The 17,386-nt window shown below is 45.9% G+C and overlaps 1 protein-coding gene across 2 annotated transcripts in view; it reads left to right on the top strand.

Moving 5' to 3' along the window:
• The window catches only part of VIPR1 (vasoactive intestinal peptide receptor 1), a 440,205-nt gene that overhangs the window by 307,510 nt on the left and 115,309 nt on the right, over window positions 1–17,386 (top strand). For both annotated transcript variants that reach the window (XM_077490661.1, XM_077490660.1), the window contains exon 6: window positions 13,389–13,521. In XM_077490661.1, the coding sequence (XP_077346787.1) occupies window positions 13,389–13,521 (133 nt within the window). The remainder of the gene's footprint in view (window positions 1–13,388; window positions 13,522–17,386) is intronic.

Here is a 17,386-nt window from a genome sequence, read left to right as displayed (position 1 = left end):
AGTTTGTTATCAAATTTTGTAAACAGATCATTTTTATCCTTCATTGATATGCACTCATGAGGTGGCACTGGTGGGCACTGATAGGCTGCACTGATAGGGACAGATAAGGCGCGGCACTGATGGGGACAGATAAGGCAACACTGATGGGGACAGATAAGGCGCGGCACTGATGGGGACAGATAAGGCGCGGCACTGATGGGGACAGATAAGGCGCGGCACTGATGGGGACAGATAAGGCGCGGCACTGATGGGGACAGATAAGGCGGCACTGATGGGGACAGATAAGGCGGCACTGATGGGGACAGATAAGGCGGCACTGATGGGGACAGATAAGGCAACACTGATGGGGACAGATAAGGCGGCACTGATGGGGACAGATAAGGCGCGGCACTGATGGGGACAGATAAGGCGGCACTGATGGGGACAGATAAGGCAACACTGATGGGGACAGATAAGGCGGCACTGATGGGGACAGATAAGGCGCGGCACTGATGGGGACAGATAAGGCGCGGCACTGATGGGGACAGATAAGGCGACACTGATGGGGACAGATAAGGCGACACTGATGGGGACAGATAAGGCGGCACTGATGGGGACAGATAAGGCGACACTGATGGGGACAGATAAGGCGGCACTGATGGGGACAGATAAGGCGACACTGATGGGGACAGATAAGGCGACACTGATGGGGGCAGATAAGGCGGCACTGATGGGGGCAGATAAGGCGGCACTGATGGGGGCAGATAAGGCAGCACTGATGGGGACAGATAAGGTGACACTGATGGGGACAAATAACGCAGCACTGATGGGGACAGATAAGGCGGCACTGATGGCCACTGATAAGATGGCACTGATGGGTGGCACTGATAGGTGGCACTGATGGGCACGGGTAAGTGATACTGATGGGCACTGGTAGGTAAAACTGGGCAGCACTGTTGATGAGGCACTGATTGGTGATACTGATAGGTGGCACTATGGGCAGTATTAGGTGGCACTGTGGGCACTGATAGGTGGCACTGTGGGTGCTGATGGGTGGCGCTGGTGGGTCCTGGTAGGCGGCACTGTTGTGCACTGGCAGGTGGCACAGGGGGGCACAGATGAGCTGGTGGGAGCTCTCCTTGATCGGGGACCGATGTCCCTCTGACAGCCGACGATGATCAGCGCAAGTAGAAAAAATAGCCGATTATCGGCTCTGTTCACATCACGTGATTATCTCTCATTGGCTGACAGCTGATCATGTGGTAAGGGGGCTGGGATCGACCCCTTACTCCGATCTGAGATCAGCCGAGTCTCATAGATTTGCTAATCACAGAGCTTGCTGCACGCACCCTGCAGGGAGCGCGCAGGCCGCTTAGGCGCGGGAGGATGTCTATTGACACCCTCCCGGCAAAGTAGGTGCCCACTGTAGCCGTCATTCGGCTATAGCGCGGATCTGAAGAAGTTAATAAAGGCAAATAGGCTGTGCACTTTGCAAGTGCAGTTGCTCCAGAGTTTAATAAATGAGGTAAAGCTTCACTTTTCAAAGAATACCCAATCACGTGCAAGGAAAATAAAAGAAACATACTAAGCTCCGGAACAACTACACTTGCAGAGTGCCGCTGAGTTTTCCAAAGTGCGCAGTCTATTTGCCTTTAATAAATCGAAACCCATTTTGTCTAATGAATGAATGAATTAAATACTTGTATACTAATAGACCCCAGATCTCTCCACAAAGAGGACCTGTCATCATGACCCATGCTATCACAAGGGATATTGTTCATCCTTTGTGATAGGAATAAAGCTGATCAAAAAAAATAGAAATAAATTAAAGGTACAGTGAGGTTGATTTACTAAAACTGCAAAATGCAAAATCTAGTGCCGCTCTGCAAAGAAACAACTTCCAATTTTTTAATGGAAAAAGCTGAAGTTAGACGCTGATTAGCCACAATGTGCCAGATTTTACACTCACCAGTTTAAGTAAATCAACCCCAGTGTAAAAAAAAAAAAAAATCATAAATAAAAAATAAAAAAATAAAGTGCCCCCTCCCCCCACATGCTTATTTGCAAATGGTAATGCACACGTAGTTACCGCACGCATATGTAAACGGTGATCGCACCGCACATGTGAGGTATCACTGCCAACATTAGAGCGAGAGCGATAATTCTAGCACTAGACCTCTTCTGTAACGCTAAACTGGTAACCTGTAAAAGCTTTTAAATCGTCACCTATGGAAGTACACTATATTGTCAAAAGTATTGGGACACCTGCCTTTACACGCACATGATCTTTAATGACGTCCGTAGAGTTCAATGTTGAGTTGGCCCACCCTTTGCAGCCATAACAGCTTCACCTCTTCTGGGAAGACAGTCTCCACAAGGTTTAGGAGTGTGTCTATGGGAATGTTTGACCATTCTTCCAGAAGTGCATTTGTGAGGTCAGGCACTGATGTTGGATAAGAAGGCCTGGCTGGCAGTCTCCACTCTTATGCTCTGTGCACACGATCGGACATTCCGACAACCAAACTGTGGATTTATTTCCGACGGATGTTGGCTGAAACTTGTCTTGCGTACACACGGTCGCACAAATGTTGTCGGAAATTCCGATTGCCAAGAACGCGGTGACATACAAGACGTACCATGAGCCTAGAAAAATTAAGTTCAATACACGGTGTGGCTCTTCCTCTTGATTCAGAGCCTGCGTGGAGCTTTGTGCGTCGGAATTGTGTACACACGCTCGGAATTTTGTTGTTGGAAAATTTGAGAACCAGATCTCAAAATTTTGTTGTCGGAAATTCCGACAAAAAATGTCCGATGGAGCCTATATTTCCGACAACAAGCTCCCACTTTTTCGGAAATTCCGATCGTGTGTATGCGGCATAAGGCTACTTTCACACTGGAGGCGGTTTTCAGTGCTAAAAATAGCGCCTGGAAACCGCCTCTCATGCCTACTTTGGGTGAAAACCTGAGTGCGTTCACACTATGGCGGCGCACTTGCGGGATGGTAAAAAAAATTCCTGCAATCCGCATCTTTGGGGCGGTTTGGGAGCGCCGTAACTCTCCTGCCCATTGGAATGAATGGGCAGCGCTTCCGAAGCACCTAAAAAATTATTTGGATGCGCCGCAACACGGGTAGTTTTAATCCCTTCTTTGGCCACTAGGGGGGGTTAAAAGCGCTCCACTAGTGGCCGAAAAGCGCCAATAAAATTATGGTAAAGCGCAGCTAAAACGAGTGGTGCTTTACTGCCAACGCGACCGCGGCTACAGTAGCCTTGTTCATCCCAAAGGTAGTCTATCGGGTTGAGGTCAGGACAAGCGCCTCCACCCCAAACTCGCTCATCCATGTCTTTATGGACCTTGCTTTGTGCACTGGTCCAAATCATTTTTGGGAAGAGGGGGATTATGGTGTGGGGGTTGATTTTCAGGGGTTGGGTTTGGCCCCTTAGCTCCAGTGAAGGGAACTCTTAAGCCTCAGCATACCAAGACATTTTGGACAATTTCATGCTCCCAACTTTGTGGGAAGAGTTTGGGGATGGCCCCTTCCTGTTCCAACATGACTGCGCACCAGTGCACAAAGCAAGGTCCATAAAGACAAGTGTAGCGGCCATAACCCTTCGCAGGGCGGCCTTAACTTTTGGGCTTACCGGTTACCTCCGCTTGGCTGGTTCTTCCACGTCTAGGGGTTCCCAGAGTTCGTACCCAACAACTTTGGACGCTGACACCAATAAAGTCCTTTAGAAAGATTTTTTTATTTGCAGGGGTAACATCCAACAGACACAGTCTCGTATGGGAACAGAGGGCAAGGGTGAAGGAACTCAGGCACCTTGAACTGCTAATATCAAAAAGTCTCTAGTCCCACCCAGAGAGTAGCCACTCGCAGCTGGGCGCTTCAACGCTGAACAGATCTCTAGCCAGAGACTATGGCAGTCAGCACGTTGATTCAGAACTTGTGAAATCTCTGACTTTGAACAAGTTGTAACTGAAAGTGAACAGGAACCTTTTTCCTCAGTACCCGGAACGTTCTCTGTCTCCTTAATAGTACTGGAAAAAGTGTGGATTTGTCAATGTCCTTCCCAACCCAGCAACCAGGCACTTCTCAGGATGCCGGCTTGTCGGTTCTCCTCCGAAGAGTCCTCCCCCGGGTCACTTCCACGAGCTGTGGTGCCCCTCCCAGCTGAGAGCACACCCGGGCACCTTCAATCCTCCCTCAGTTACTGCGCCTCGGACCAGCCGGGTCCGAGACTCGGGAACAGACGGATCCTCACCGCAGACCAGGCCGGGTCTGTCGGGGTTAACCAACTGAAGCATGTTGCGGAGCAACGAATGCTCCCATGACCGGGATCCCTCGCGGAGCTACCCCGGTCCAGAATCAGGAACAGACCGCTATGGCCTCACGAACGAACACAGAACACATGACTTCAACATCTTAAGTACCCTTCCCCAGACTCCTCAGCAGGGCCCGGCACACCCACCGATTGGTTCCAAGGAAGGCTGATACCCAAAGCGTCCAACCAGGCCTGGTTCTGAGCCTGTCATGTGCACTTAACTCTACACATGACCAGACAGAACTCTAACACAGCCCAGCCAAACTGATGTCAAAGTCAACCTACATAACTAACCCTCAGAACCTCACTACTGTTCTGAGGCAAAAAACTAAATTTGTACATGAATGACACTTTGTCCAAAGTGTCATCGATACACATGGATGAGCGAGTTTGGGGTGGAGGAACTTAACTGGCCTGCACAGAGTCCTGACCTCAACCCGATTGCGCAGGCCAGTCAAGTTCCTCCACCCCAAACTCGCTCATCTATGTCTTTATGGACCTTGCTTTGTGCACTGATCCAAATCATTTGGTGGAGGGGGGATCATGGTGTGGGGTTGTTTTTCAGGGATTGGGTTTGGCCCCTTAGTCCCAGTGAAGGGAACTCTTAAGGCGTCAGCATACAAAGACATTTTGGACAATTTCATGCTCCCAACTTTGTAGGAACAGTTTGGGGACGGCCCCTTCCTGTTCCAACATGACTGTGCACCAGTGCACAAAGCAAGGTCCAAAAAGACATGGATGAGCGAGTTTGGGGTGGAGGAACTTGACTGGCCTGCACAGAGTCCTGACCTCAACCCGATTGCGCAGGCCAGTCAAGTTCCTCCACCACAAACTCGCTCATCCATGTCTTTATGGACCTTGCTTTGTGCAAAGTATGATACAAAGTGAAATAATAGAGTACAGGAGTGGAGAGTGCAGATCCTTTTCATTATTCTCCTATTCGGATCTGTGATATTTTCAGTGTATATGAAATAGTTGACTTACCATGAACTTCCCCTTCCTCCGATGATATCACTGATGGGTATCGGTGACCAGAATATACAGCGGCATCACGAGAGGCCGAGGCCTTTCTGTATTATATATGAAGCAGACGCTCTTCCTTGACATCTCAAATGATGTGAAGCGATCTCGCAGACTTTTCATCGGATGTTGTTTGGAATGTGCTACATTTAGCTCCGGTTCACATGGTAGCAGATCCATCCTTCTTCCCCATAATGGACGGGGCCAAGCTGTCCAGTATAAGCGACTGTTATAGGGGATCGGACAAGCAATAAAACACTGCCAGGAAAGCTTACAATGATCAGCTTTTATTTGTATGGTTTAGTAATAAGAAGGCTTCATGCACACTAGAAACCTGGAAACGTTTTGCGCTTTTTGCCGGCGTTTAGCAATGTTTAGCCTGGTACAGTGTGTAAGCGATGTTTAGCCTGGTACAGTGTGTAAGCGATGTTTAGCCTGGTACAGTGTGTAAGCGATGTTTAGCCTGGTACAGTGTGTAAGCGATGTTTAGCCTGGTACAGTGTGTAAGCGATGTTTAGCCTGGTACAGTGTGTAAGCGATGTTTAGTAGCGTTAAGGATCGGGGCCCCCGGGGACTCCTTAACAACAAGTAAATAGCTGGTTGGTCAGGAGTGGGCCGGGAAGCCGGCCGCCTCGTCCTTAACGGATCCTGATCAACTGTCAGTGAGGTTCCCCGCTGACAGCTGAATGTAAAAAAAAAAAAAGTTGCCAGCAATGAAAAATTGTGAAAAAAAACTGTACTGTGTCCCCCATCCAATCCATATCGGGCCCTTCGGGTTGGGTAGGGATTTTAAGGGGAACCTCACACCAAAAAAAAAAAGACCCTTATCCCCCCAAGCACCTTGTCCCTATTTTGATAAAGACAAGGGCCTCTTCCCCACAAAATAAGGATAGATGTAAACAGGACCGGGACAAGGGCTGGGCAGGAGGGGCAGCTGCCCTGGGCACTGTGGTATCATGTGAGATCGGGGAGGGGGGGGGCACTCGGGGAGAGGGGAGGAGGGGTTATGTGTTGGAAGGGGGAATTTGTGGGGGGCACCAGGGAGTAACAATTGTTTTAGAAGAGGAAATTTGGGGGGGTGCTGATTTAGGGGGATTTGTGTGGAGACGGGAGAGGAGGATGTGTGCTAGGAGGGGGGGGGGGATTTGGGGAGGTGAAGAGGTGACATGGTGGGGGGGGGGGAATTGTGCTAGGAGGGGATTTTTTTTTTTTGAGGGGGGCGCTAGTAGGGATGAATGGGGGAGATTTGTGCTAGGAAGGGAATTTTTTGGGGGATCAAATTTGAGCTAGAAAGGAGATGCGGGGGGCAGATTTGTGCAGGGAGGGGGTGAGAGGATATGTGTGCTAGGAGGGGAGATTTGTGCTAGAAGAGGTGATATGGTGGGGGGGGGGGTTGTGCTAGAAGGGATGAATAGGGGGAGATTTGTGCTGGGAAGGGATTTTTTTTTTGGAGGGGGCAGATTTGAGCTAGGAAGGAGATGCGGGAGGTGGATTTGTGCTGGGAGGGGGTAAGAGGATGTGTGCTAGGAGGGGGGATTTGGGGGGTTGTGCTAGAAGAGGTGATATGGTAGAGGGGGAGGGGAATTGTGCTAGGAGGGATGAATAGGGGGAGATTTGTGCTGGGAAGGGAATTTTTTTAGGGGGGGCGGATTTGACCTAGGAAGGAGATGCGGGGGGATTTGTGCTGGGAGGGGGGATTTGGAGTGTGGGGGGTGGGTGGGGAGAGAATGTACACCCAGAGAGGAAATTCAAAGGATTTGAAGGGTAGAGGATATTTACTAGGAGGGCTGTTTTTTTTGTTTTTTTTGGGGGGTGCATTTGTGCTAGGAGGGGAATGTTTTTGGAGGGATGTGCTAGTAGGGATGAATGGGAGGATTTCTGCTGGGAGGGAGTGAGAGGATGTATGCTAGGACAGGGGGATTTGGGGGTTTGTGCTAGAAGAGGTGATATGATTGGGGGGGGGGGCGGATTTTGCTAGGAGCTATGAATAGGGGGAAATTTGTGCTGGGAAGGGAATTGGGGGGGGGGGGGGGGCGGATTTGAGCTAGGAAGGAGATGCGGGGGGGATTTGTGCTGGGGGGGGGGGTTTGGAGTGTGGTGGTGGGGAGAGGATGTATACCCAGAGAGGACATCCAAGGGATTTGAAAGGTAGAGGATATGTATTAGAAGGGGTGTTTTTTTGGGGAGGGGGCATTTTTGCTGGGGGGATTTCAGCAGGGAAAACAGATGTGTTCTGGGAGTGGGTAGAATTTATGCTTGGAGGATAAGTATACAGATTAGTGCTCTTTTCTGGAGGGGGAAGGGGTTTGCTGACATATAATGCTCATACATCTTGGGGGGGGGGGGGCGTTGTTTGGCATGTTCACCCTGGGTTCTGGATGACCATGTCCCAACACTGGATGAAAGAAAGGGGGCGCACTGGAGAGGTTCATCATCTCTCCAAATTTGGTAAGGAGTCAATAAATACTACTCGCAAGCATAGGCAGTAGAAACGCTCATTGGGCCACTTAATGTGGGTACACTCTTCTAGATTCTCCAACAACTAAAGCCTATGGGGGACCTCACCAGGGTCCCTGCTGGCTGACGTGTTTCGAAGGAATGACCTCCTTCATCAGGGCTCTGCTTGAGTTATCGGAGAGTCTGGGGGACTGTAACCATAATGAGTGGCCCGATGAGCGCTTATACTACCTACGCTTGCGAGTAGTACTTATTTATTTTATTGACTCCTAATAACATTTTGAGGGATAATGCACTAGGCCCGTGTGTCCTCTCTTTTTTCCATCTATCCTTACAGTGTTCTGAGGACAACCCCAGTCCTATAGGAGCAGCAAGGCTTCAAGAGAATTCTCCATCTTTTCAACAGAGCTATATTCCGTATGTGGTTATCTCACTCCTGCAAAGGGGATCATTGTTGCAGTTTGTGTTGGTGATTCGCCTCTTCCCCCTAACCCTGGCCCGGTGGATGGGGGGGGGGGGGGGGCGGTAGGGGACTCATTGTAATCTGGAAGTCCCCCTTAACTCCTTTTTATGCTCCGTTTAGATTCCAGCCACCCCCTCCTCCCGCGCCTGGCGAAGGCTGCCGCCATGTTTGACAGTTCTGCCACCTCCTGCCGCTAAATAAGCTAAGGAGCTGAGCCACCCAGTAATGTCACTGGGTGGCCCCGCCCTTTTTGATGTCACCAACCCAGCTTGCCCTCAGTGGCCCCGCTCCTTTGTTTGTTTAACGTCAGGAGGCATCGGAGCTGTCAGACGGCGGTAGCCTATGTTTCTTTTTTCTTCTTCCTTTGGGTCGGTGGTGGCAGGGGGCATTGTGATTGACGATGGATCTATACTGGGGGGCATTTTTTTTTTTAAAGAAAGGACTTTTGAAAAACTGCTTCCTGTGTTTTTTTACACTACACTTGTTTTTTGGTGTGATGAGTAGGGGGTACTATGTACCCCCTACTCATTCACTTGGGGGGGGGGCGCTGGGATCTGGGGGCCCCTGCCCGCAGATCCACACAGGCACCGACCAGGGTTGTGAGGAAGAGGCCCTTGTCCCCATCAATAAGGAAACAAGGAAGCAGAGCCCCCCTGCCCCAAAGGACCCCCCCCCCCATGTTGAGGACATGTAGCCTGGTATAGTTCCCCCCCTTTCCTGCTTTCTCGAATAAGGATCTGGTATGGATTTTGGGGGGGACCCCACACAGTTTTCTTGTTTGGCGTCCCCTTAAAATCCATACCCAACTCGAAGGGCCTAGTATGGATCAGGGGCTGTTTTTTTTCTCCACAATTTTTTATTGCTGGTAACTGTTTTTTTTTTTTTTTTTTTTTTTACATTCAGCTGTCAACGGGGAACCCTGCTGACAGCTGATGACTTATCCTTCCTTAAGGCTTCTCAGCCCTCTCCTTAACAACCAGCTATTCACTGGTTTAAAGGGGTTGTAAAGGCTCGTGTTTTTTCACCTTAATACATCCTATGCATAAAGGTGAAAAAACACCTTGCAGTCACCAAACCCCTAGCCCCTCCAATTTGCGTACCTGAGCCCCGAATTTCCGTCTGAACGACCCCGCCACCCCTCTCTCCACGGGGTTCCGGGATAGATTGATGCCAATGCCACTGGCATCCTTAAAGTGATACTAAAGGATCGTTTTTTATTTATTTTTTAAAATAACAAACATGTCGTACTTACCTCCACTGTGCGGCTCGTTTTGCACAGAGTGGCCCCCGAACATCTATTTCTGGGGTCCCTCGGTGGCTCTCGCGGCTCCTCCCTGCATTAGGTAACCCCCATGGAGAAGCGCTCTCCCAAGGGGGTTACCTTGCAGGCGCGCTCCAGAGTCCAGCATTCGGCGTCCATAGATGCCGAATGCAGGACTAGGCCCCGCCCCCCGCGTCATTGGCGCCAATGGCTGCGCTGCTGTCAATCAAATCCAATGACGTGGGGGGGCGGGGCCTAGTCCTGCATTCGGCATCTATGGACGCCGAATGCTGGACTCTGGAGCGCGCCTGAAAGGTAACCCCCTTGGGAGAGCGCTTCTCCATGGGGGTTACCTAATGCAGGGAGGAGCCGCGAGAGCCACCGAGGGACCCCAGAAATGGATGTTCGGGGGCCACTCTGTGCAAAACGAGCCGCACAGTGGAGGTAAGTACGACATGTTTGTTATTTTAAAAATAAATAAAAAAACGATCCTTTAGTATCACTTTAAGGATGCCAGTGGCCTCCACTTGCACAGAAAATAAATGCTGGGCACCGGCGTTTAGCAGAGTTTAGGAGCTGTCCGTGTTTTTTCTACCATGTGTGCTGTCTCATAATAAAAATAATAATAATAATAATAATAGTAATAATAAAAATAATAATAATACAAATAATAATAATAATAATAAAAAAAAAATAATAATAATAATAGTAATAATAAAAATAATAATACAAATAATAATAATAATAATAATAATAAAAAAAAAAAATAATAATAATAGTAATAGTAATAATAAAAATAATAATAATAAAAATAATAATAATAATAATAGTAATAATAAAAATAATAATAATACAAATAATAATAATAATAATAAAAAAAAATAATAATAATAATAGTAATAATAAAAATAATAATACAAATAATAATAATAATAATAATAATAAAAAAAAAAATAATAATAATAATAGTAATAGTAATAGTAATAATAAAAATAATAATAATAAAAATAATAATAATAATAATAATAATAATAAAAAAAATAATAATAATAGTTCTAGTAATAATAATAATAACAATAATAATAAAAATAATAATAATAATAAAAATAAAAAATAAACATCACATAAAACGTCAGTCGGCGAAACACTGATCACATCATTGTAGAAATTCATTTGCAGCGATTGATACTTTGTCTCTTCTCACCCGCGATGAGGATTTCCAATTAGCGGAGCAGATTACGGAGGGAAATTGGACAAGGATCGTTGTTCTTTGCGTACCTGGGTCACTTATATCTCAATTGTCCGCTGACAGTAATCAGCGGTGATGAAGTGGCATCTGTAGCTCCTTCAAGTCAATCTCCAAATAAGAGGATTATAAGATGATGACTGATGGGCACTTCACCCGCCTGATAGGTATTCAACGCCAGAGCAAAGTACACCGTTCCCTTCAGGCTAATGGATGGCGGAGGAAGAAATGAACTCTGCAGAGCTTTATATGTTTTTTTTTTTTGTTTTGTTTTTTAAAAGATCATTCTTGTCCCATAATTTGTTTCCGTCGCGATTCGCTCTCAGGTTCCTCCCGCTAATATCAAAGCGTGGTGCGACAATGGTTTTGAAAGGTGTCTGGCGATATCTCGGCGGCGGTGACACCTTTTCTTAGCAGTTTGGCACTTTAATTGCCGTTTCCTTATCTCTGGGCTCGCAGGGAGATAGAATTGCTCTTACTTGAGGCTGGGTGAATTCAGGAGGCGTTAGGGGTGTCTGAGAGCAGACTGCTGAATAAGTCCTGACATTTTTAGCAAAACAACAAGTCCACCTCGTTTCACCTTTATTTTATTAAAGCCCCAACTCCACTTTCGTGAAAAAAAAAATAAAAAAATACACGGTTTTGTCAAAAAGTATTGGGACGCCTGCCTTTACACACACACATGAACTTTAATGGCGTCTTAGTCTGTAGGGTTCAATATTGAGTTGGTCCACCCTTTTCAGCTATTTTCAGCTATTGCCGCGTACACACGACCGGACTTTCCGGCAGACTAGGTCCGACGGAATCAGTCCGTTGGACAATCCAATCGTGTGTGGGCTAACCCGATCATTTTTCATTAAAAAAAAAATCCGGTGGACCTAGAAATAGAACGTTTCAAATCTGTCCAACTGACTCAATTCCTATCGGGAAAACCGTTTGTGTGCTGGTCCGACGGACTAAAAACGAAGCAAGGGAAGCTTTTGGCTACTGGCTATTGAACTTCCTTTCTTAGTCCTGTCTTACGTCATCACGTTCAAAATGAACGGACTTAGTCCGTGTGTGGCCAAGTCCGTTCATTCAGAAAGTCCGTCGGAACTCAGGCCGAAAGTCCGTCGGGAAAGACCGTCGGACCTAGTCTGCCGGAAAGTCCGGTCGTGTGTGCGCGGCATATAATTGCTCTTCTTGGAAGGGTGTTCACAAGGTTTAGGAGTGTGTCTTTGGGAATGTTTGACCATTCTTCCAGAAGCGCATTTGTGAGGTCAGGCACTGATGTTGGGCGAGAAGGCCTGGCTCACGGTCTCTTCTCTAATTCATCCCAATAGTGTTCTACCATGCAGGTTTAGGAGATATGTCCAGTACCTACAGGTAATCCTTTTTATAGGCTTACCTGTAGGGAAAAGTAGTGTGTAATGCCCCGTACACACAAGCGGATTTTCCATCTGAAAAAACTTGGATGGTTTTTCAGACAGAATTCTGCTCAAGCTTGGCTTGCATACACACGCGGTCACACAAAGGTTCAACCATCAAAAACGCGGTGACATACAACACTATGACGAGCCGAGAAAATGAAGTTCAATGCTTCCAAGCATGCGTCGAATTGTTTCCAAGTATGCGTAGGAATTTTGCGCGTCGGAATTGCTACAGACGGTCGGAATTTCCGATCTGAACTTTTTCCGACCGAAAAATTGAGAACCTGCTCTCAATCTTTTGCTGGCGGGATTCTGGCAAGCAAAAGTCTGATGGAGCTTACACACGGTCGCATTTTCTGACCAAAAGCTCTCATCAGTCTTTTGCTGGCCGAATTTCCGATCGTGTGTACGGGGCATTAGGGTTTACAACCACTTTAAGGAGATTTTCTCTCACTGCCTGTCCCGGTGACACCCATAGAAGAGATTTGGGGGTTGGGAGCGACACTAAACACATGGAGCATGTTCACCAGTCTATAATGAAGCATCATCATGCTGCTAACGTCCTCCATGTGCTCCTATTTTCTTATCATCTTCTAAAGTCCCCCCCCCCCCCAGCTCCCAGTGCCTGAAACATGTTGGATCGGATTGACAGCACTGCAAATAAGCTCAGTTTGACATCCAGGGAAATGTAGGAAAATAACAACAGGCCGAGTAAAATGGTTTTTCGATTCGGATACAGAGACAAAAGGAGATACAACACCTTCCTCATCGCCTGTCAGATGCTCTCTGAAGAACAATCCCAGCGTGGATCGCCCCTTCAGAGACCATAGTAAGTGTGAATGAGCCCTTTGTTTTCCAGTGACAACTCAGGAGAGCAACTGGGAGGGAGGGACCAGGTGTTGTCGTCCAAAAAGAGGAAGTGACTGAATAAGCACCTCTATGGCAGGATCACCAGGGATTATTTTATGGAAGCTGCAGATTTAAAGCGCCGGAGGGGGGGGGGGGGTTCCAATGAGCGGAAGGTCCACTTTAGGGTGGACCTCCGCTTTAAAATGATTGAAATGACAATCATTGAAATGACACATTCGTGCTAAAGATTATGAGATGTTATACTTTAAACCCTGACTACTCAGATTATTTACAGATCGCAGTTACATGCACATCCCATATGCACAAAAAAATAAAATAAAAATCTATAATTGGTAACATTCTGTTTCTCCTTCTTACACAGGAAGCTACATTGTACCAGGAATTACATCCACATGCACCTGTTCATGTCTTTTATCATGAGAGCCATCGCTGTGTTCATCAAGGACATCGTCCTTTTTGAAAGCGGAGAATCAGATCACTGCCACGTGGGATCGGTGAGTTCCAGTTTGTTTTCAAGATCATCATCTGTTCCCATTGTCCTTCCAAGAAAAAAAAAATGGATATTGTTTTATTTTGTATTTTTTAAAAACTTACTAATTAATGTATAAAAAAATTAAATGTTGAATTAACCACTTTTAATTTTTAATTTTTGCACATTATTTGGAACACCTCAATTATTATATATTTTCTGAAAGTGGAGGCCCTGGTGAATAAAACGGTGACAATTGCATTTTTTATGTCGCTGTCAGGACCCCGTTCACCTGCTGGTGGCACTGTGCTTCCCAGCGTGGAAGGTTGTAGTTTCATTGTCCACCAGCAGGTGTTTTCCAGCAGCCAGCAGATCCCAGTAATCAGTTTTCGTCTGGCTGCTGGTAAGGTATTTAGATCCTCTCCTATTAGTGCCTCTGGCTCTAGTGTTTTGTTGCTGTCAGATTCCATTTGCCATTGATCCTGATCTTCCTCCTGTCCTGTACCCTGTTGCTTTGTACGTTCTTTCCTTTGTTGGTGACCCCAGTTTTGGTTCCCCTTTTCCATCTGCTTTTTGCACCTCTAGTTTTCACCTGATGCTGACTGCTGGTAAGGTATTTCGATCCTCCCCTACTAGTGCCTCTAGTTCTAGTGTTTTGTTGCTGTCAGATTCCATTTGCCATTGATCCGAATATTGCTCCTGCCCTATACCCTGTTGCCTTGTACGTGCTTTCCCTTGTTAATGACCCCAGTTTTGGTTCCCCATCTGCTCTTTGCAACTTCAGTTTTCACCTGATGCTGGCTGCTGGAAAGGTATTTAGAGCCTTGCCTACTAGTGCCTCTGGCTCTAGTGTTTTGTTGCTGCCAGATTCCATTTGCCATTGATCCAAGTCTTGTTCCTGTCCTGAACCCTGTTGCTTTGTATGTTCTTTCCCTTGTTGATGACCCCAGTTTTGGTTCCCCCTTTTCCATCTGCTTTTTGCGCCTCCAGTTTTCACCTGATGCTGACTGCTGGTAAGGTATTTAGAGCCTCCCCTACTAGTGCCTCTGGTTCTAGTGTTTTGTTGCTGCCAGATACCATTTGCCATTGATCTGAATCTTGTTGCTGCCCTGTACCCTTTTGCTTTGTACTTGCTTTCCCTAGTTGATTACCCCAGTTTTGGTTCCCCCTACCTATCTTCTCCTTGCACCCCCCATTTTCCATTGATCTGAATCTTGCTCCTGCCCTGTACCCTACTGCCTTGTACATGCTTTCCCTTGTTGATGACCCCCGTTTTGGTTCCATATCTGCTCTTTGCATCTCCCAGTTTTCATCTGATGCTGACTGCTGGTAAGGTATTTAGAGCCTCCCCTACTAGTGCCTCTGGTTCTAGTGTTTTGTTGCTGCCAGATTCCATTTGCCATTGATCTGAATCTTGTTGCTGCTCTGTACCCTTTTGCTTTGTACTTGCTTTCCCTAGTTGATGACCCCAGTTTTGGTTCCCCCTACCTATCTGCTCCTCGCACCCCCCAGTTTTCCCCTGCTTTTCTGTGCTCCCCATTTTGTATTTATATTGTATATAGTTCGTTGTCAGTTCGGCTTCCTGTGTGTTGTGTTAATTAGTTAGGTATTCTGTCACTGGGTTTTTGATTCACTTATATTTTATGTTTGCTGTGTGCTGGTGTTTAGATTACATTTTTTGCACTGTAAATAAATCTTACTTGACCGCTTCAGCACCGGAAGACTTACCCCCCTTCATGACCAGGCCGTATTTCGCGATAAGGCACTGTGTTACTTTAACTGACAATTGCGCCGTCGTGCAACACTGTACCCAAATAAAATTTGATGCAATTTTTTTTCCACAAATAGAACTTTCTTTTGGTGGTATTTGATCACCTCTGTGGTTTATATTGTTTGTGCTGTAAATAATCATATATATATATATATATATATACACTTTTTTTTCTGCTATAAAACCTATGTAATAAAAAAATTAAATGTTCCATCCTGTGTCTTTTACGGACGATCGGTGGGTGCCGGTGGACATCCATTCCCCGACACATTCTGCTGTGAGTAATCGTATAGTAATATCTATATCTATATATATATATATATATATATATATATATATATGTGTGTGTATATATATATATATATATATATATATATATATATATATATATATATGTTGATTCTGCACAGAACGGCTGCCCTGTAGCAGTAGATCTCCTATGGGGCGGTCGGTAAGTAGTTAGGCTTTCTGTTTGTTGGGGTGAATGGTCGGGTATTCTGTCACTAGGATTTTGGTGCACTTATAATTTATGTTTGCTGTGTGCTGGTGTCTGGATGAATTTTGTTGCATTGTAAATAAAGCTCACTTGAAGCACACAGTCTGGTCCACAGTCTGTAACCACGCAGATCTGGCCATCCCTGCTGCTGATTCCGGACAGTCGTATGATATTTTCCTTTGTTTATCAAACTCATATTTTCAGGAAAAAAAAAATACTAACATTCATTTTATTGTCAACAACGCTATATTACTTTTTGTAAAATATAAAAGATGGGATATCGTCGAGTAACTTGATATCAAACATGTCAAGCATTAAAATTCTGCGTGGCTGTGAAATCGCAAAAAAAAGTGATACTTTAAAAGCCTTGACAGGTTATTAGTTTTGGGTTAAAGGTGAATGATGGCTCTAGAATTATTGCTCTGACATTTGCGGTGATACCTCACATGTGTGGTGCAACACACGTGTGTACAGGGGTAACGGGGGTTATTTTTTATTTGGTTTATTTTATTATAAGTTATTTTCTAACACTCCTTTTTTTCTTCATTTAACCACTTGAGCCCCGGAAGGTTTTACCACAGGGGTCTCAAACTGGTGTCCCTCCAGCTGTTGCGAAACTACACGTCCCATCATGCCACTGCCTGTGGGAGTCATGCTTATAACTGTCAGCCTTGCAATGCCTCATGGGACTTGTAGTTTTGCAACAGCTGGAGAGCCACCAGTTTGAGACCCCTGTTTTACCACCTTAATGATTAGGCATTTTTTTGCGATACAGCACTGCGTTATTTTACCTGACAATTGTGTGGTCATGCAACGCTGTAACCAAACAAATTTCTAGTGTTGTTACTGGAAATCTCTGGAAGTCCTGGCAGGGATTCTTTGCTTACCATTGGAAGTCCTGGTAGGGATTCTGTGAGTACCATTGGAAGTCCTGGCAGAGATTCTATGAGTACCATTGGAAATCCTGGCAGGGATTCTATGGGTACCATTGGAAGTCCTGGCAGGGAATCTGAGTACCATTGGAGTACCATAGCAGAAAATTTGAAGTACTATTGGAAGTCCTGAGAGAGATTCTGTGAGTACCATTGGAAGTCCTGGCAGTAATTCTGTGAGTACCATTGGAAGTCCTGGCAGTAATTCTGTGAGTACCATTGGAAGTCCTGGCAGTAATTTTGTGAGTACCATTGGAAGTCCTGGCAGTAATTTTGTGAGTACCATTGGAAGTCCTGGCAGTAATTTTGTGAGTACCATTGGAAGTCCTAGAAGTAATTTTGTGAGTACCATTGGAAGTCCTGGCAGTAATTCTGGGAGTACCATTGGAAGTCCTGGCAGTAATTTTGTGAGTACCATTGGAAGTCCTGGCAGTAATTTTGTGAGTACCATTGGAAGTCCTGGCAGTAATTTTGTGAGTACCATTGGAAGTCCTGGCAGTAATTTTGTGAGTACCATTGGAAGTCCTGGCAGTAATTCTGGGAGTACCATTGGAAGTCCTGGCAGGGTTTCTGAGAGTATCACAGAAATCTTTCTATTCTATATAGTTTTATTTTTGTGATTCTCAGCGTAAGGGAACATAGAAACTCATACACTTTAAAAAAAAAAAAAAAAAAAGGAAAAAGAGGGAAG

The sequence above is a fragment of the Lithobates pipiens genome, unplaced genomic scaffold (genome assembly GCF_037356315.1).
Source record: "Lithobates pipiens isolate NorthernLeopardFrog02 unplaced genomic scaffold, aLitPip1_a1.2 Scaffold_19, whole genome shotgun sequence".
Taxonomy (NCBI): Eukaryota; Metazoa; Chordata; class Amphibia; order Anura; family Ranidae; genus Lithobates; species Lithobates pipiens.
The sequence above is the reverse complement of the archived record's forward strand: the minus strand, read 5'-3'. Positions and strand labels throughout refer to the sequence as shown.